Source organism: Chelonoidis abingdonii, chromosome 5, assembly GCF_003597395.2.
Source record: "Chelonoidis abingdonii isolate Lonesome George chromosome 5, CheloAbing_2.0, whole genome shotgun sequence".
NCBI lineage: Eukaryota > Metazoa > Chordata > Testudines > Testudinidae > Chelonoidis > Chelonoidis abingdonii.
Window position 1 is genome coordinate 123,899,078 of NC_133773.1, and position 21,966 is coordinate 123,921,043.

General features: G+C 44.3%; 1 protein-coding gene across 1 annotated transcript in view; it reads left to right on the plus strand.

Moving 5' to 3' along the window:
- The window catches only part of CPZ (carboxypeptidase Z), a 61,065-nt gene that overhangs the window by 7,295 nt on the left and 31,804 nt on the right, over positions 1 to 21,966 (plus strand). The window contains exon 2 of the mRNA XM_032767229.2: positions 21,656 to 21,679. Coding sequence (XP_032623120.1) covers positions 21,656 to 21,679 — 24 coding nt within the window. The remainder of the gene's footprint in view (positions 1 to 21,655; positions 21,680 to 21,966) is intronic.

The following is a 21,966-nucleotide window of genomic DNA, read 5'->3' on the forward strand; positions in this document are numbered from 1 at the left end:
AGGTATAGGATGCACAGTACCCTCACTTTGAACTAGAGGGAGATGTTCTGATTCAGGTGATCAAAGAGTCCAAACGGGGATATGCCAGTCACAACTGCTGGTTCCCAGCTCCTCAGGCTGGCCCACAAAATACCTTGGTTTGGTCACTTAGGTGCGAAAAAACAAACCAAACCAGAAATGAGTATTGGCTAATTTATTTTGGCTAGAGATATGTCAAAAGATTAAGAACTATTGCACTTTTTGTGCCAGCTGGTGAGTCCCCAATCTATTCAAAGGGGCCCCTTTGTTCCTCTTTCCCTGGTAGATATATCATTTGTCTGCACTGAGGTAGATTTCGTCTGGCCCCTGGAGCCTATGGCCAGGGGGTGCCACTATATTTTATTTACCTTGAACTACACCACCTAGTACCCTAATGCCATTCCCATGCAGTCAATGTCAGCTCAGATGGTTGCAGATGAGTTGCTAAAGGTGTTTTCTCAGGTAGGCATCCCCAGGGTGATGCTGACTGATTAAGACACCATCTTCATGTTAAGGCTATTGAATGAAGTTTGCTCCCAGCTTAAAGTCCATAAGAACCTCGATCTGCCAGCCCCAAACAGGTGGGTTGGTGGAGTGTTGTAACCAGCCCTACAGGGAATGCTGTGCAAGTTCATCACAGCCAAATTCCACAACGAGGACAAACTGCTGCTACTGCTCCTGTTTGTTGTCAGAGAGGTGCCCCAGTTTTCCATGGAGTTCTTTTCTTTTGAGTTGCTATATGAAAGGTGACACCATGGAATTCTGTTCCTTGTGCAGGGAGCCTGGCAAGATCAAGGGGACCAAGGCTGAGAATGCAGTCTAATGTCTCCTGAATCTTCTGAGATTGTAGTTAATGAGGGCCTTTGCCAAGCAGAAATGTACAGGCTGTGAAGCACACACAGGAGCAGTATTACAATAGCATTGCAAGGCAGAGGGTTTATCAGTCTAGGGACAAAGCTCTGGTATTGCTACGTAGTGCTGAGAGTATATTGCTGGCTAAATGTCAGGGGCCCTTTGAGATGTGCTAGGTGGGGAAAGATTATGAGATTTGGTTAGCTGGAAAGAGACAAGGCATCCAGGTGGACCATGTGAACTTACTGAAGTCCTGGAATGGCTGAAAGGCAATGTTTATCCACCCAGTCCACAGGAACTAGACTAAGGCCCTCAAATACTAGAGGTGGAGGTCTGTCCTGCTGTAACTCTGGGAGACAACCTCACCATACTGCAGAGAGAGCAAGCCCGCAAGCTAGTCCATAGCTTTTATGATATCCTCACTGTCAACCTTGGGCGGACACACCTCACTGAGCACCATTCACAAATTATCCCAGATGTTAGGTACAGAAAGGAAAATTCTGGATCTGAGTGTGAGAGATGGTGAAGAGGGAGCTAGAAAATATATTAGAGCTAGGGGTAGTCAAGGAGTCACCAAGTGAATGGGGTGGCCCCATTGATTTAGTAGCCAAACCTGACAAGTGTGTTCACTTTTGTATTGATCTTAGAGAGGGTAATGTCGTGTCGAGGTTCAGAACATATACCATGCCCAGAATATATGAGATGCTGGAAAGGCTGGGTAGGGCCTGCTTAATAACCATGCTAGACTTTATGAAAGGCTACTGGCACCAGAGTCTAAAGATGATACAGCCTTTGCCACCCTTTTTAGCCTCTCTCAGTTTTGAACGCTCCCATTTGGACTCTATGGGGGCTCCCGCCACTTCCAGTGGTTCATGATAGGGTATTGCAGCCCCACTGGCAGTACTCTGAGGCCTATCTCAATTACACTATTGTCTACTGTAGCACCAGGGAACATCATCTCAAGTGGATTGCCACTGTCCTGCTGTCTCAAAGGGAGGCAGGCCTAACAGCTAGCTCTGCAAAGTGTAAAATGGGCTGTGCTGAAACAAAATATTTAGGATGTGCCCTGGGGAATGGACAAATCTGACCTTTAGCCAGCAAGGGAACAGCCCTATTAGAGTGCCCAGTTCTCTACTACCAAAAGGCAGGTGAAGTCGTTCCTGGGGCTAACAAGATACTATATGTGGTCTCTCCCTGGGTTTCCCACTGTATCATGCCCCCCCATGAACCTCCTGAAGGATAAGGCTGCCTCAAAAGGTCCACTTGACTTCAAGCTACTTAGATGCATTTGACACACTCAGGCACATCTTCTGCAGCAAACTGGTGCTGCTGAGCCTGGATTTTACCAAAGAATTCATGCTACAAACTCATGCTCCAAGGTGGGACTTGGGGTGGTTCCATGCAGTTGGTGGAAGATGGAGAACACTGCACTGTGCCAATCACTGTACAGACAGCCCCTGCCCTGAAAACCTTAGAGAGGTTCAGGCTAAAGGCTCAGACAAGGAACACAAGTTGAAGAAATAAGGCACAAAGAGGTTAAGTGATTTGCCCAAGGTCACACAGTAAGACAGTGGCAGAGCCAAGGACTCAGTTCACATCTCCTGAGTCCTAGTCCGATGCCTGAGCCACAAGACTGTCCTTCCTCTTCAGTAACACCATGTTATTTAGATCCCTTTCTAAATTGTTGGGGTTTTGAATGCTCCCTGACCCCGTCTCACCTGTTATTTTAATCTGTTACACCTGCAGCTGAGCTGGTTTAACTTTCCCTTATGAAAGAAGCATTAAAAGAAAGGTTCTGCAGGCCTCTAATTTAGCATTGTTCATGGAAAATGCATGTTAAAAAGCAGCCTGGCCACATGCGTCATTGTCAAAAGCTCCAGCCAATCTGGCAGTTCCTGTTTTTAAACTGGTAGTTGCCCAAGCACAGATTTCAAAAGCACCTTATGTGAGGCCAAAATGCATTTATTTCGCTGTCGTTTTCTGCTTAAAAGATTCAGCTGGAAGAGCTCCTCATAGAGTGACTTTAAGAACAAGTCAGACATGGAGGATACCACCCAAGGACCTGTTTCTGGAGGCATTCAGACTGAAGAGGAGAGAGGCAAATACCTCTGGTGGTTTGAGGGAAAGAGTAACTGCAACACTGTTAAGCAATGGGTGGGTGATTGCTTCGGCCTCAAGGAGAACAGAGACTATGGCCATGTCTCCAACCCACAATATCTTTAGTCTTTGATCTTCTAGGCTTCCGGAGGGTCCTAAAATGAGTGGTAATAAAATAAAGGATAATGTGGGGAAAACTTCCAAATGTGTATGGTTTAGAGGAGAGAGAATTACTTCTTCCTCTCATACTGCTATGAATTATTTTTCAAAGCAAAGGGAGATTAGGCATAATCTATATCTCAGGTTCTCAAACTTCTTCATACTGTGGACCAGGTCTTGAGAGGACATTCTCTCATGGATTTCACGCCTGCCATTCACAATCTTGCCTACCCCTTCTTATTTGCAATCACACCACTTCGCTGTGATACCTGCTCCACTCTGTTCCTCACTCGCCCTATTTTCCAGGAAATATTTATCTGCTTCTTGTGTTTTTCTCCTCCTCTCTCCCTGCACATGCTGTCTTACCGTTTGGTTCCCTTCTGCCCTGGACACACTGCTTGGCCACCTAATCCTTTTGTCGCTGGACATACTGCCCAGCTGCCTCATTCCCTTGTCTCTTGGAAATTCCTCTCCCTTTGACATTTGTCACTTCCATTTTCACTGGTGGCTCTGGTCCCTGAAAGTGGCTCCTGTCTCTTCAGTTCCCTCTATTATTATCAATGGCCATGTAGAGCAGCTAGGCAGCCTTCCATTTATTGTTTCCAGCTGCTGTTCTGTGCTTTCCTTTGCAAAGCAGAATTACCCAACAGTATTTGTTTTGTTGTGTATTATTGCTTAATAGCAGCTTTTGTCTATATAATGTTTCAAGGAAAACATTCATTGTGAAAACTGAGTTGGTTAATGAGATAGTCTGGCAAAAACAAAACCAAACCAAAGCTAATATCCATGGAATTTGAAATGCTTTGTGTATATTCTGAAAAGCAGATGTTTTGTCTAGAAACTCTTCTAGAAAAGGAATGAATATTTCCAACAACAGAAGCCCAGGGTTCAGGGCCGGCTCTACCAATTTCGCCACCCCAAGCACGGCGGCACGCCGCGGGGGGCGCTCTGCCGCTCGCCGGTCCCACAGCTCCGGTGGACTTCCTGCAGTCTTCCCTGCGGGGGGTCTGGTGGTCCCACGGCTCCGGTGGACCTCCCGCAGGCGTGCCTGCGGATGCTCCACCGGAGTCGCGGTACCAGCGGACCTTCCGCAGGCACGCCTTTGGGAGGTCCACCGGAGTCGCCTGCCGCCCTCCCGCCAACCGGCAGAGCGCCCCCCGCCGCGTGCCGCCCCAAGCACGCGCTTGGCGCGCTGTGGCCTGGAGCCAGCTCTGCCAGGGTTTTCCTCTCATACTCACAAAGAAACTCAGTAACCCAAGAAGTGGATGTGTCAGTCATGATAACACAAATGAGCTAATCTGGCTCAGTCTATAAACCATAATGACACCATTACATTATCCCGCTGAGGTTCTTCTGTGGGTCTAGATTCGTTAACAACTCTGGGACTGAACCTGCAACCCTTCTTCACACAAGATCCCCATTGGCTTCACTACTGACTGCATTAAAATCCACTATACACTGAACCATGATACTGGAAATATCTATAGAGTCACATTGGCTGGGTGAGGGTTAATCCTAGCAGCCTGCGTCTTTCACCACTGAAGCATCTGATTTAAGCTTGGTGCTAGAATGTGTATATGCTGCATTCTAGATTTTCAAAATTTGCCTTTGCAAATTAAAAGCAGAAGAATATATCATAGAAAGCACTCCGGCAGCTCCAACCAACTCTTCAAAAGTGAGGTTTTATCCATTTTTTTAAATAGAAGATATACTGTCCCAAATTATAGTGCACCTCCTGGAGAGCAGCCAGGGATAACAATAAACACAACACAGACAGGGTCCACTGGATCTGGAAGACAAACAATTCTTTGTATCCATCCAGTTCTGGTTGAGGAAGGGTCTAAAATTGGGGATCAATGATGTGAAAGGGAGCAATGTCTCTGCAGCATTCACCCTGTGGAAGTCCCTTCTCGACACCTGTAAAAGTTGGGATCACTAGGAACAGGACTCAGGGTTAACCACAGGAGCTGGCAGTTATCAATGCTCTGTGCATCATCTCCAATTTCATGGGCCTCTGAAATGGAGTCTGTGTGGAGGGGCTGATCTGGTATGGTTAGGGGCACTGCTTGTGTGACAGAACACAGCAGGTGGAGCACTGCAATGTAGGTCATCTCTGTGCAGAGCCCCAGGGCCTGTGTTATTTCCTTACAGATCCTTGGCCTCTGTGTGGGGATCAGGGGCCACAGACCCTTCCCTGGGGAGGAGAGTGCACAGCAGCAACTTCAGAGAGGGTTTGGCCCAGGTAAGTGCATCCCTGATTATTTTTAAGCATGGGCCCTGCACAATTATTTTTGTCCCATGCTGAACCATAACTTCTGGATTATGTGCAAGCATTGGAATTTCGGATCATTATAGTTTCCAAAGAACTAATTAATCAGAAACGCACATTTGGGATGGGCCTTGCAACATTTCTGTCCTCTGTTTTTATGTATATGAAATACTAATCTTGTTGTCAGAAACATAGCAAATTAAGTAGCAAATCTCTAGCCATCTCTGTTGTACAGTTATCTATGGAGCCAATTGTATGATGACATAAGTAACTTAAGTTGACTTGGGCATTGCATCCATGTTACTGATAGCAGATTTCTGCTCGTTATCTAAAAATTAGAATATCTTTTGTGGTCAACTTTATTTGTTTATTAATAGATCTATCTAATCACTCTGCTTGGTAACATTAATGCTACTGTTGGTAATTCGAGTGGAGCATGGGGAAAAAATTGGACCAGTTATCCTGGATACCTGGATCTTGGATGACTGCAAATGCTTTGTACAGCTGTGCATTTCTCATGAGCTTGTCGTTAAGAACCCCTGGTTTTATAGGAAGCAAAATCTCTGATTTACTTGGCTGAATGATGGAATGAACAGGGATGATGATTAAATTATAATCTCTTGTTGCAAGAAAACATCCATCAGAAACTGCAGTACTTATTGGTCTGCTGCACTCACTAACACCGACCACAAATTAGTCTTCACCAATTTCAGACAAAAGAGCATAGGTAAAGCAACCATTGGGTTACCAAAATTTAAATTATCTAATCTAGAAATCAATAGCATTCATAACTACTATGGAGTTAAAATCTTGAACACGTTGGAGAGGCTGTCAGAATATATTGATGCTGAATCCACCTGGACAGACTTTAGATCTCAGATAACTGATGCTGACATGACTCTCATTAGTACCTCCCAAAAAGCCAGGAAGCCCTGAATCTCTGTTAATATCTTAATCATCATTGAACAGCATCACATATGAGAGGTGATACGATCGTATGTCGTAAGCTAAATGGCTCTCATAATAAATCAATACACACTAACTAAAAAAGTTTTTATGAAAGCCAAAGCCATCTGTAGACATGCTGACTCACCCTGCGGAGCCTTCTGCTGGTGACTTCTGGGAATTAGCTCATTCCAGCTCCAGAGTGCCCTCTGCAGGCCGGTGATCTGCCTGTCCTCTGGCCCCTGTGTCCCTCCCTGGACCCCAGTGCCCTGTTTACCTTGGGTGCTGCCCCCTGGCAGTAACCCCTGCAATCTGGGTCTCCCTTCCCTGAGGAACCCCCCCCCCCCCGAACCCTCTTCACCACCTCGCCTCGGTATTATGGTACGCCATCATTGTTTCTAGCCCTGCACCCTGGGGCAGACTGCAATATCAGCCTACTCATCACTGGCAAAGTTGGGTTTGGACCTGCTGCCTTTGCCTACCCTGGGCTGCCCTCTGCAACCCCCAGTACCTGTTGGCCTTGTGCTAGGCCACAGCCTGGGGCTTTCCAGGCCAGAGCTCCCAGCTCCTCTGCCTTTCCCCAGCCTTGCTTCACTAAGGTACCCTGTCTCTAGCTCCCTGCAGCCAGGCTATTCTCTCTCTACAGGCAGAGGGAAACTTCCTGGGCTTCTGGCTCACAGCCTCTTATAGGGGCCAGCTGGGCCTGATTGGGGCATGGCCACAGCTGAGCCTACTTTCCCCAATCAGCCCAGGCTTCTTGCCCCAGCCACAGCCCTCCCCTGGGCTGTTTTAAGCCCCGAAGGGCAGGAGCAGGGAACCACCCTGATACACCATCTCACTTGAGGAAGCTTCTGCCAGGAACAATGTGGCTTCCCTTCTATAAACACCTGTGCAACCTCACTCATGAGAAAGGTCATTAACTTGGTGTGGTCTACTCCAGTTTTTGTCAGCTAATCAATTAAAAAGTGGAGTTCATGGCAGGTTGGAGGGAACATTTCCGACAGCTGCTAAATGCACTCCAGTTTCTTTGGACCCTGACATTAAGGCTGTTGCCAAGTTGACCCATTTCGCACAGAACCATGCTGGTGAAATCACTATCACTGAAATCACAGTGCTGTAAAGACGCTGAAGTGAAATAAGGCAGCAGGAATCTGTGAAATTCCTGTGGCATTATTAAAAAGTACAGGACCAACTATTCTTTTATGGCTGCAGACACTATTCATTATCATCTGGAGAAGAGTCAGTCCAGTCTGCCTGGCAAAAAGGTAATATTTTACCACTTTGGAAATGTAAAGGCAGCAAATAAGACTTTTATACCTATTCAGGAATTACTCTTCTATCTGTCCCAGGGAATGTTTTTCCTTCTCTCTTGTTGTTCTGAGCTGATGGTATTTTAAGGAGTTAAGAGAAGACCACAACAAGCTGTCTTCATTCTACGACAAAGCAAATCTTCACAGTGTGCTAGCATATCGAGAAGGCATGAGAATTCAAGGACCCATTCACATGGCATTTGTGGATATCAAGGCCGTGATTGACTCTATCGCTTTGGCTGAGCTTAAAATTTGTATGCCTCCTTGGCAAGCTTTGCGTAATATTCTGTCTTCTATATGATAACTCCTCAAGCTGCATTCTGTAAGTGGGAAAAGAACTGCCATCTTCTGAAGTAGGTCAAGTGTTTGACAAGGTGTTTGACAAGAATGCATTGCTGCCTCAAATCTCTTCAGTGCCAGCATAGATTACATGCTAGACCACACATTAAGTAAATGCAGTTTAGGCATCCTGATGACAGGAACCTCACTGACTCTGATTTTGCTGTCAATACAGTGCTGGTTGCAGCAATTAAAGCCCTGAAAGGTCAGTGGCAAAAGTAAGCCTCAAAAGTAATTGGAATCAAACCAAAATTCTTCCAGATAGGTATTTTCAACAGACTGTAGGTACTAGCCCCCTAGTGGGTGTCTACCCAGTCAAGATTGTTGGTGATATCACCTATCTCCACTCTAGTGTTCATAATGTGGGTGGCACTGAGAAAAAACTTGAAGCCTGCACTGCAAGCGTGTCTCATCAGAAATGTCTTTTGTTAACTGAACACCCTGATAAGTACAGAGATGAAGCTGAGGATATATAATGTTTTGGTAGTCAGTATTCTGACCGATGGGACTGAAAAAAGGTCTCTCACTGTCAAGATTGAAAAGAAGTTGGGTACAGATGAAGCATCAAATGGTATGAATTCCAATAGAATGAAGAGTTCCATTTTCTAACTAATCAGGTCCTGCTCTCTCAAACGGTCACTCAACTCTGTCTAAAACAGTGTGATCATTTGCTCAGAGTTCCTTCCAACTTTCCCGTGAGAATCATCTTTAACTTTGACCCAATGAAAGCAGGATGGAAAAAGACTCCTGGAAGACTTAAAACACGATGGCAAGATGATGTCAACGGATGGCATTCTATCCCCTAACGTGCTCTATCAGGATCAAGACAGAAAATGATGGAGACACATAATGCATTTGCTGTCCTCCATACTGTCCAACCAACAGCATGAGAACTAATTTAATTCATTAACTTAACTGCCTAATTAGCTCATTTTCATGGGAATATGCCCTAGAGTTCATTATAGGAGATCATATTTCTGGACCGTCAAGTCTATGAAACCTCTAGAACAGCGGTCAACATTAGAGCTGGTTGGAAGTTTCATCAAAACGGTTTTCCATCAGAAAATGCTTTTTTATCAAAACCATTCTTTGTGAGAAATTGTATTGATTTGATGAAAGTGTTAGAAGAAAATGGAAAAAGCACTATGAAAATGTTAAAATATTCTTTCTCAAAATTTTCAGAACAAAAAGGTTTAAACTTACTTTATTTTATATTAAACTTTAAAAGGGTTGAAATTGAAATTAAACAGTTCAACTTTATCAAAACAAAAGTTTTTGATTGACTTGAGGAAAAAAATAGAATTTTGTTCCATGAAATATTTAAAATTTTTGGCTTTTCCTCCCAGTGTGTGATGCTTTTCCTCCCAAAAATCTCAACAATGTTGACGGGCAGAACGTTTGTTTTCTGACCAACTCTAGTCTAGACACATGCATCCGATGAAGTGGGTATTCACCCATGAAAGCTCATGCTCTATAACGTCTGTTAGTCTATAAGGTGCCACAGGACTCTTTTCTGCTTTTCTAGTCACTATGTGAAGTTTCATGTGAAGAAAAGAAGTCCAAGACCAATCCATAAGGGATCTAGCAAATATTCAGTGTTGTTTATAATGGGGGAGAGATGTAGATGAACAATTTATGCCCTGAAGCACAAGACTAGTTTACCCCTCTCATAAAATGTATATTTACATATATTACTGCTCCCATAATTATCTGGCCCTTGTGTGAATCCAGCCACTGTATATAACTTGGTGAGTGTTTCCATCTCTTCCATCAATTGCCATCATGGCAACTTTCCTTCTGGCCAGCAAGGCAGGGATTAGGTAGCTGCTAAATTTAGCAAGTCTGCTGCTTCTTGGATGGCCAGGGAGGAAGGAACCAGTAGTATTATAGCAGTTTAAGCTTGCTATGTTTTTCTCTTTGGATTTCTCCTCTCGTCCCCAGCTGCTGCTAAAATACCGTTTACTGCAGTTGAATGGGAAGAATATTGAGTTTCCACTGAGACTGCCACATATCACACTCACTGATGGATGTAACATTCCTGGTCAGCGATGGAATAGACTTTGGCAAAGTGTGCATGCCCAATTGTCTCATTTACTGATTGAGGTCTGTTAGAAAGAAAAACACCAGGGGAGTATGACAGAGACACTCATCTCTCATGAGTGCCCCTTATTGGCTGGGTGTGGTGCTGCAATCTTTTCTCCCCTGTAGGTTGCCAACTCACTATGCGGGTCTTTGGTGACTCGGTCCTCCAGCCAAGTCATACAGTCAAAAAGGAATGAACCCTTATGGCGTAGTAAAGAGTTCAACAAACTGTTAGCCCTCAGCTGGGTCTTAAGCCCAGTCTCTGGGCCCTTTAAATCCCATCCTTCACTTGGGCTTCTAAACAAGCCTTGTCTGTTTATCCATAGAATATCGAATATAGACTCACTATGGGTAGTAATTCCATGCTTGGATGATAAGAATATAGCAGTAGGAATATATTACCGACCACCTGACCAGGATGGTGACAGTGACTCTGAAATGCTCAGGGAGATTAGAGAGGTTATTAAAATAAAAAACTCAATAATAATGGGGCATTTCAACTATCTCCATATTGACTGGGCACATATCACCTCAGACGAAATGCAGAGATAAAATTTCTTGACACCTTAAATGACTGTTTCTTGGAGCAGCTAGTCCTGGAACGCACAAGAAGAGAGGGAAGTCTTGATTTATTCCTAAGTGGAGCACAGGATCAGGTTTGAAAACATCCACTCAATGTTCATTGGCAGTCAAAAAATTGAACATAGTATTGTGAATCATTAAGAAAGGGACAGATAATAAGAGCGAAAATATTGTATTGCCTCTATATAAAGCCATGGTATGCCCACATCTTGAATACTGTGTGCAGATGTGGTCGCCCCATCTCAAAAAAGATACATTGGACCTGGAGAAAGTTCAGAAAAGGGCAATAAAAATGATCTGGGGTATGGAACTGCTGCCATATGAGGAGAGATTGATAAAACTGGGATTTTTCATCTTGGAAAAGAGACAACCAAGGGGGGATATGATAGAGGGCTATAAAATCAAGACTGGTGTGGAGAAAGTAAATAAGGAAATGTTATTTACTCCTTCTCATAACACAAGAACTAGGGGTTACCAAACGAAATTAATAGGCAGGAGGTTTAAAACAAACAAAAGGAAGTATTTTTTTCACATAATGCACAGTCAACCTGTAGAACTCCTTCCCAGAGGATGTTGTGAAGGCCAAGACTATAACAGCGTTCAAAAAAAATTATATAAATTCACGGAGGATAGGTTCATCAATGGCTATTAGCCAGGATGGGCAGGAATGGTGTCCCTAGCCTCTGTTTGCCAGAACCTGGGAATGAGCGACAAGGAATGGATTACTGAAGATTACCTATTCTGTTCATTCCCTTTGGAGCACCTGGTATTGGCCACTGTCGGAAGACAGGATACTGGGCTAGATGGACCATTGGTCTGACGCAGTATGGATGTTTTTATGTTCTCTTTCTTGGGGCATAGGCCACTTTCCCAGTGGCCGGTGGAGAAATCCAGGCCTGGACACTACTCTGGATCCCAACTCAGGGACCCTATGAACAGCAGTCACGTACTGCTTCCTTTGATTAGTTGCTACTGCATTCCCAGGGTCTCTTCCCACCTTGTCCCTTTACCTCTGGTCATTACCTTGAGGTTAGCGTTCTAAAGTCCTCTCTCCCCCAGGAATAGTGAATGTAGCCAGATAAGCTCCTGTGGCAAGAGTAGAGCACCTTTCCTCACCCTTCTGGTCCCACTCAGGAACTGACCTGCTAAGGCCCTTCACAACCTTTTATCTGACCATGAAGCCACTAAGTGACGCTTGCTGGGAGAGCCACATTGACTGCGTAAGGCCTGTGAGGTACCAAGTAACTGAGGTTTACAATGCCCTGATGGAGCTGGTGCAGTCGAGTAAAGCCAAGGCTGGAATCTGAGACAAGGTGCAAAGCCTGGCAAACCATATAGCAGACTTTAAATTTCTGGTCTCAGTTGTGAGTAGGCACAATATCCTGTTCCAAGTAAATGTTCTAAGCAAGGCATTACAAAATCAGTCAGTGGACATCGTGACTGCTACTATTTTGATGAGAAGCTGCCTTAATTTCATTGTGGCCTACAGAAATAACGGATTCAAAGATGTCATCTCTGCTGCCAAAGAAATGGTGGAAAACGTAGGAGTTGAGCCTGTCTTCAAGGAAACTCGTATTCATCAGAAGAAGAGATAGTTTGGTTACAAGAGTAGAGATGGGTTGATGGGAAGCTTGGAAGAAAAATTCAAGAGAGAGTTTTTTGCTTGTGTGTTGACACTGCTTGAGGGTCCATCAAAGACAGGTTTGGACAAAGGAAGCACCACAAAAAGACCAGGGGGGTTTTGGTATGACCTTAGCTGGCTGCTGGCCGACTGGAAAATCCTCTTGAACAATTGTACAGAGTTTCACCGGATGCTGACCCATGGGGAATGCTCAGATGTTAATAATAAAGACCTCTGTGTCGAATTGGACAACATCCATCACACTTTGGCACACAAGAAGCACTTTACACTCCAAGTTCTACAATTCATTCATGATGCAGTGCTGAATGACACTTTTCCTAATGTGTGGAAAGCTTTGAGGAATCTGCTCACCCTGTTGGTCACAATTGTGAGTAGTGAGCACAGCTTTTCGAAGCTCAAGCTTATTAAAGCATATCTTTGATCAGTGATGGCTGATGAGAGACTGACATCACTTGCTATTTTATTGCTTCAAAATGCCATTGGCCAATCTTTGGATCTTTCTGATGCTGTGCTTCAGTTTGTGAGGGCAAGGTGAGAAATGTGACCCTCTGAACTAAACGACTAGGGTTAACGTTTTAACCCTATCATCTACTATAACACTATTAATACTGGTTTACCCAATGTTGGGGCATAATTTAATTTCTTGAAGTTAGTACACTTCCGTTATTCTTAAAATTTAAAAGTTTCTATAAGTGTAGAAGAAACAAATTTTTTATTTGCTTATCTATGGCATGAATAAATACAGATTTACAGATCCTAGTGTGCAAATTTATCTTATGCAAATTGTGCATCCAAGTTATGAAATGGGCTACAGGTGTGATAAAAATAAGGTATTCAAAAATTTAACAAATGGAGGGAGGAGAGTGATGAAGATGCTCCTCACCTGGGGTGCCATTTGGACTAAGGCCAGCCCTGGCCTCCCGCAGGGAGCAACAAAGGACCATATACACCCTGTCACATGGGGATTTGTGATTATGGATCAAGACCAATGAAGACCATGAACTTGGGCAAGTCACAGAAGACTTATTTACAGTCAGCAATGGTTGTCAGTAGCAGTTCCCTCTGCACTGCTGCTGAACCTGATTGACCAGCTAGAGTGGACAGGGAGCAATCATTTTCTGGAAATGATTTGTCTCATCCATCCTAACAGGTAGCCCATGAAACAAAGGGACCTATCGCTAATAATCACTGTGAGTGCAGAGAGGAGGCTCTTAAGGCTTGATTTTGAAAAATGTCCTCTGATTATATAGGCAGAAATAATTGCTGGTGCATTTCCTAGTATGAAATATCTGACCACCTGATTGTTCCTTTTCAGCTTATATGATACAAAATGCACCCACAATTATCTCCAGTCATAACATTGTGGATGCAAGAGGCAGATTTGAGGCTCTCAAAACAAAAACTAGTAAATTGGTCTCTCTGTCACTTAGGGTCTTCATCTGTAACTAGAGTTAATAATACCTACCTCACAGGGAGATTGTGAGGCTGAGTTAATGAAAGCACACTTAAATCCCCTGATGGAAGACACTGTATAGATGCACTAAGTATTGTTTATTGTTATTACCATTATCTACCAAGCCAGGACAAAAAGGCTATAGGAATAGTATATATTCAAAAAGTTGTCACAAGAGTATTGGTTACCACTAATTGCTGGTGTCAAAAATTAAATATTTATAATAGCACAGAGCTGCAGAAATGGTTTACAGAGTAATGTTAATTGATGATAATTCAGGATACATAACCAGACTCATTTCCCATTAAATTACCCATCGTCAAGATCAAATTCCAGCGCTAATTTTGTTTTCATGTTAATGATTTTGCTTTGGTTTCCAGACAGTGATTAACAGAATGAATTCGGATAATGACTCTTAAATATGCTGGGAGTAGTAATTCACACTTTTCTTAGTAGACATAATACATTTGGTTTTATAAGAACAAATACGAGGAGCTAGCTGCCAGCCTCCCATTGACTATAGCTACATGGCTAGATCCCCAATACACGCCAGTGGAAACATACCCTTTGATGTTTACGAGGCTTGCCCATAATTGTTACTTCCAATGGGGCACTGAAAAAAACAAACAGTTGGAGTCTTATTTTAGTAGCATCATTTTGCCTTAGTTGCCAAAATTAGAAAAAATAAGAAGTAGAAGAGGTGATGGAAGATTTAAAATAAAAATTGTCTAATTGCTTTCGAGAGAAAGGGACATAGATCATGTGTGGGCCTGTATATTGTGGTGTTGATAGATTTGTTAGGAGCTCAGTTACTACAGTGGTGAGCATGATATAAATGCTTTAGATTAGATTAGATTTGATTGCACTGTAACCCCCTTCTGACAACAAAAATTACTATATGATCCCAAGAGGGGGGGACTGAAGCCTGAGCCCACCCGAGTCCCACCACCTGGGAGGCAAAGCCAAAGCCTGAGTCCCACTGGCCCAGGTCGGGAAGGGGTCAAAGCCAAAGCCCAAGGGCTTCAGCCCCAGCCAGGGAGCCTATAACCTGAGCCCCACTGCCTGAATCCCTCAGGCTTTCATTTGGGCCCCAAGCCGCAGCAAGTCTAAGCCAGCCCTGCCGACCCCATTAAAATGGCTTCATGACCCACTTTCAGGTCCCAACCCACAGTTTGAGAACCACTGGATTAGACTGATATATCTGACAATAATGGCCATATTTTTCCTGGCTGGAATGTTAGTGGGACACAGGAGAGCTGAGGTTTTGACATCACATGGAACTTTTCCTTTCCTTCCCTACAAGACACAGTAATATTGCATTGTGTTTCCCTTTGGTATTCGAGGCCACTAATTGATTGCCATGTATCTTTGTTTGCATCTGTAAAAAGTCTCTTAACTAGGCATGTTTTATTCTGAGTTCAAACATTTGAGCAGGGCTGGCCCACAACATTTTGGCACCTGAGGCAGGGAGCTCAAATGATGTCCCCATGTCCCCTTGCATGGGCCAAAACTTTGAAAGGTCTCAATTCTGCTGCCTTCCTGTTCTACTCCTCTCATGGTACCGCTCTGCTACCTACCCCAATAAAGGAGAACAGCTTAAATTGCCTTGTTCAAAAAATGCAAGTAACACTTAACTTTCAAACGCCTGAACAGCAAATGTAACTTTTCTTGTCTGCATAGTAAACACTGGCATTTTTATCTGTCTGAATAATGAAAGTGATGCTTTCTGTGCCTTCTTGGTTGCAAAGATTTGAACTGCTTCCTGCTAAAGGTCCACAGTCTAGGCCAGCTCATGCTCTGCTGAGATAGTTGCAAGGCTGACCAGCCTCTCCTGTGTCATTGTGGAGCGTAGATGTGTTTTTATTAACTTCAACTTGGAGAAGCTGCGTTCTCCACTGGCAACTGTTACAGGAAGTGTTAGAAATATGCACAGAGCAACAAAAGCATTTGGAAAGAGGGGTCGTCTTTATTTGCCACGACCATATATTCCAGAACAGCCTTTGGAGTTGATCCTGCAGAAGTGTATCTTCAAAGGGCTCTTCAGTTCATCACCCGAATAACTCGCATCAATATTGCACGTTATCATGGGTCAAACACTGTCTCTAGTGCCTGCGATTCCTCAGGCTATAGTGAGGAGTTTTTGGAATATCATACAACATCCAATATACTGTTGTGTTCTGTTACCCAGATTCGCCCGTTACTTTGGGGTCATCTCATTTATTCGGGTTACTTTCTTGGGGGGTGAGGGGGGTTCTGTAATCAGTGTACTGCTTGTGTCACTGTATTTTTATATGGAGCTCTACTTCTCACACTGCTCATACCCCAGCCACTGGAGTATCTCGCAGGACCTAGGTCCTAGGGGCTGTGGTTTCTCTAGCCCTAGACGGCTAAAACACAACAACACAATATTAACAAAGCAAGTCTGAGCGGAGGGTCAATCAGCCTTTTAAAGCTGACCAGTATATGTCCCAAGCTCTATGGACTGAGTCAAGCAGCACTTCAAGCGTCCACATTCCCTATCCCACTCTCACATCCAATGTACTGGCAGCTACCTACTTGATGAGCAAACTCCACAGTTATTTTGGGCGCTGCAGGGATCCTTTAGCTTAGGTAAAGACATCTGCTGCAGATATATGGGGGAGCTAAAAACACAGAAGAGTAAAGTTCAGCAAGAGAGAGAGAAGCAACCAGCTTAACCATACAAGTTATTTATGAGAATAATAGTGATAACTACACAGGAGGGCTAACCTAACATAACATAGCTTATTAGGTAGCAAACTAAGGTAGAAGGCAAACAGAGAGAGAGAAAGAAGGTATCTTACACTTCCTGAAGTTTGAATGGTCGGGGTTCCCAGTGAATGGTGGTAGCGAAGGTCCTGGTGCTGGAGACAGGCAGAGCCCCAGCATGATCAGTCAGGAAACATATGGAGTCCCAGTGGAACTGATGCATAGTTGATCTAAAGCATAAAATTCTGACTGAGGATGAATAGAGTTTTGTGTAGAGAAAAACAATGGTTCAATGGAAGAACAAGATTTGTTTATAGTAAACTGATGATCCAAGGTGTTTTCTTAGGTAGACAATAGGAGCTGATCAACTTGTCTTGGATGTGTTTTCTTCCAGGAGCTACAATGCAACTAGACTGCTTCAGTATTTTGGAATCAATCAAGGATTCATTACTAGAATTGGTCTTATAACTGCTGAGCGGTGTTTGGGCAGACGTAGGTTCATTAACATTTGGAGCAAGAGATTCCATGATACGTGCTTCCCTGATTTTTTCTGGTCCCAGGAGTTCAGTGGGTTCTCTGTTCTCCATTCTGTATGCAAATTGAATGTTCCCTGTGCCATCTTTCATGCAGATGAGGTCTAGCGGGAGTTGTTCTGCTCTCACATTTGGTATGCAAATTAGGGTATTCTTAATCTTGTCACTCTGTCAGGAGGAGGTCTAGGTTGTCTCCCAACGCTTCACTGCTCACTGTAAGTCTGTTCTATGATCGGTTTTGGTTTCAGTAGAGGCTGGGGCGGAGGGGTGTCCTTCTCATTAGTCAGACAGGCTAGATACTACGCCTTGTCCCCAAAACACAAGAACTGATGGTATCAGTTCGTGGCCGCAAGAAATGTTCTTAGCTGACTGTATTGCCACATCTAGCACTGGTTAAAGAATTCAACTTTGAATTGTTGTTCTGGGGTCTCTAATGGGATTATCCCGTGCCTCATAATCACCAAATTCTTCTTCTTTCAGTGACTTTTGTGATCTTGTGTATCAGAAGGGTAGCACCTGTTGTTTCTGGATCTGTGTAAAAGCAGCAGAGAATCCTGTGGCACCTTATAGACTAACAGACGTTTTGGAGCATGAGCTTCGTGGGTGAATACCCACCTTCGTCAGACGCATGGTAGTGGAAATTTTAAGGGGCAGGGTATATATATGCTAAAATTCCACCACGATTCAACAACTTCCACCCCACATCACCTCAGCCTGGACAATCTACACGGGAGGCCCACTTTCTAGACACCACGGTGCAAATAAGTGATGGTCACCCACGAAAGCTCATGCTCCAAAACGTCTGTTAGTCCTAAGGTAGGTGCCCAGGATGTCTCTCGTTGTATTCTTGAATGAGTGGGAAAGAGCTTCAGTGTGAAGTTCCTCTGCCAATATTCTGTGCACTCTTCAGAACATTTTGAATACTCATCTAACCGGTAAGACTGTAGGTATAAGACTTTGCTTTGTCCAGTTGTTCCATTGCTTCAAGATATATAAGATCAACACCTTGGAGTCTCTTGCTTTACAACATTTATTTCAAACAGTAGTTCATGCCACAACACTAAGGGTTACGTCTACACTGCACCGATTATTTCGAATTAGCTTTAAACCGATATTACAAAAACAGCATTGCTAAAAATCGGTTTAGCGTGTCCACAGTGGGATCACGAATCGATTGTCTTGCGTCCATGGTCCAAAGCTACCATCGATTTCAGGAGCGGTGCACTGTGGGTAGCTGTTCTTCAGTCTTTCCATAGTTATTCACTTCCGGGTTGAGAACACAGTGCCTGATGGGGCAGAAAACATTGCCCCGGGTGGTGCTGGGTACAGTCTCACCCTCCTTTGTGAAGGCAGCAGACAACCCTTTGGCGCCTTTTCGCCAGAGTGCACTTGAGCAAACGCCATAGTGACCAGCAATCATGGACCCTGAGATCACAAACGGTATCCTGACCATTGTGAACACCTCGCGTACTCTCTGCCAGCAGCATTCAGTACACAGAAGGGTGACTATTACAGTACTCAAGAATATTTATTTTACTTCTCTTCACGTGCTGGGGGGGGAAGAGACTGGACGGAGCTGTGCCGTGAACCACGCGCAAGACACCGTGTATTAAGCTACACACAACACCGCCGCTCAGCCAAAGAATGCAAATTATTTTCAGAGACTGCTGTGGAGACTGCGTGCTGTAGTCCTCATTACCTCCCTCCCTCCCTGCATGAGCATCCGTTTGAAGTCTCTGGCTTCCGTTACGGTTTGTCCGCACTCTGCTGTGTATCCCTGAAGTTTATTTTTGCAAACGCTTTGGCATTTCCTATTCTTGTTTAACGCGGAGCTCTGATAAAACAAGATTTGTCTCACCATACAGCGCTAGATCTAGTAATATCCCGTAAGGTTTCAATGCAGGGCTACTTTTGCATTTGAACTGCATCTCGCCACCCGCGCTGATCAGAGATGGACACGTGAAAGCAGGAAAATTCATTCATAAGGTCTCGGGGCTTTTCCTGTTTACGGCACTCCGCATCCAAGTTCGGATTGCGGACCAGAGCGGTCGTGGTGCACTGTGGGATACCTCTAGGAGGCCAATAATGTTGATTTCCATCCACACGAACCCTACATCCGAGTTATTCACTTTCCGAATTAAGCTCTCCTTCCTCTCTGGTCTGGGAGGAGTTCCAAAATGATTTTAAGGAGCCGTTTAACTCGATAGTGTAATGACGACATCGTGTGAATGGGTACAAGCGTTAGAAATGGAATATCGGCCATTAAACCGATTTAAAAGAGTGCAGGTGTCAGACCTGCTAAGTACAGAAACTTTGAAGTTATGTATGTTTCTGTGATTCCAATTCTCCCTCTGCCACTGTTCTCTCATGGAACAAGTTCCAGTCATCGAGCAATTCGTCCCAACATATATGGCAACTATGGCATCCTCTACTTCCAATTGGTGTTTGATAGGCTATCACCTCACGCACCTTTCCCATACGTGTGGCACTCAGTGGCGTTTAGTGTCAGAGAGGTTTACCGATGTTGCTTCAAAATTTGTCATCGATGAGTTGGATGCAGAGACAAATACATAAATGCTTAGGATATATTAAAAAATTCAGCAGCCTCACTAGAAGCTGATGCTCATCACTTGACCACCAAGTTCAATAATGAGCGATGCATGGAACAAAAAAAGCTCGAGGGTTTAACTCTCGATCCCGTGTCTGCACTCCTTGTTCTTCCCTTCATGTTGGCACCATTATCGTAGTCCTGACCTCTCATGTCAAGCTATCGACATTCCCATATCATCCAGCTTTTCAGACGCACATTGTCATACCAGCTCCTGTAGTATCATCAATGTCAATAAACTTCTAGAAAATGCTCTCTGACAATCACCATTGCAGAGACGTTTTCACTAGGTTCTCTGTTGTTGTATAAAAAGCCTATTCAAAGTCATTTGTTCTGTATGGCTGATGTGAGGGTGCAGTCCAGAATAACAGTAATAGATCTTGCTGACTTCAGATCTGCCACAATCTTCTGTTTGACTTTTGTTGCCAGTAACTGTATGATCTCATTTTGAATTATTTTTCCAAGGTAGTGGTGTGTGTACATTTCTTGGGTGGTGACTCTTCTAAGATGCTCCTGGAGTACAGCACCAATCTCAGCCATCAGCTCCACAATTTTAAGGACATTTCCATTGTTTGGCACTTACAGCTGATCTGAAGTGCCACGCAGTGCTAGATTTTGGGTAGCAAGCATTCTTACAATGGCAATGAGCCTCTTCAGAACATTTTGCCAGTAAAGAGACTCTGATGCAATCTCCTCTTGATGCTGATCATCTATGGTGGCCTTTAACCTTAATCTCATCTCAAGCTCTTTCCGCCTATGGAATGCTCTCTGGTGATTTGCTGCCTTCTCATGGCATGCCAGATTTCTAGAAGGTTTTTCCAGTCCTTTGTTCCTGTAGAATCCAATGTGGCTGGAACATTAGACTGGAAGAATTTGCAACAAAAATAGCATATAGCATTCTGAGTTTTTGAGTACCTAAGCCATGGCCTCTCCACTTTGTCAGCATTGGGGATTTCATACCAGTAATGTGTTGGATGGAAACTTCTATTTTCATTGTCTTTGGGGAACATGAAGTTTTTTACTTGCTGTGGCCCATGCAGTACAAGGAAGTCCCTCAGACTACTGCTTAGGTGGATCCACAGTCCTGTATCTAGGCTTAAGGAACTAAACTCAGCAGCAGCTGTTTCTAGCGCCTCCACCACACTCTTCTCTGATCTACACTTTTCTTCTTCTTCTGCATGGTTACATCCATTTGAGATGGAGATATGGATGCTGCAGTAGCTGCCAGGTCACCTGCACTCTGACTAACTGGCAAGTCAGGCATCTCCTCACCACTCACATCCTTACTGGGACCAGAAGGCTCACCGTGAACATTTGTGTCTATGTATCTCAGGAGAGCGCCTTCCTGTTTAGATAGAAAACCTTCCTTTGCTTGCTTGCTTTTTCTGAATGCTGCCCCAGAGGGACATTTTCTTCTTTCACTCATGACTGCTGTTCTGTGCCAGCTATAGTGGCTCTCAACACTCAATTGAAGGGGACAAATAAGCAAGCTGGTAGCAGGGCCTGAGTGAGGGAAGACATCAACTTAAGGGCCTAACTGGCTTCTAATATTTCAGTTGACTGCCCGTTCTCCTCAGGTGGGTTCAGGGAAGCAGCAGGAAACAGGAAGCTCCCTGAGAAGCAGGTGTTAATCAGTCCAGGCTCCTGGGGGTGCTAGAGAGGTACATGAGAGGCTCCTCCTCCTGCTCTCTCTCCTTGCAGCTCCTGCTGCTTTCTGTTATTCCATCTCAACTTTTCTCCTGCCTGCCTGTTATGTCTCTTATTTCCTCCAGCACAGCACTCCACCATCTCTGTGCCTCTAGAGCAGAGAGAATCATATGCACCATCATCAGACACAATTTTCTACACTCTGGGTCCTAGTGGCGCCCCCTCCCCACACACGCAATCTGGCACCTGAGGCAGCCACCTCAGTTTGCCTCATAGTAAGGCCAGCCCTGCATTTGAGATGTAGCAAGAACTACAGTACTAGACAGGTATTGCAGCAGCCCTTTTCTCCTGTTCATGATGCTAATCCCTATTTATCTTCTCTTTATTTGCAGGACAATGCCAAACAAGAGAAAAAGGTATGGTGTGGTTTCTTGTTCTCTCCTCACTTGCCCCTCCTGGGGCTCTCAGCACCCTGAGTATTTCCTAGTTATTTCGTTGTTATTCTTTCCTTCAGCTGGATGCAGCTGCCCGGGACCCTGGCAATACTACTGCATGCATTAGCCCTAGTCAGGTACTAGAGAGCAATGGGAGATGTTCTCTCTCTCCCAAGGTAAGAGTTTGCTGCCACTACTGTGACATCATCTCATACCAGCCTGGGACCTCAACACAGAGTGTAAGACTCAGACTTGGACATCCAAGTTGC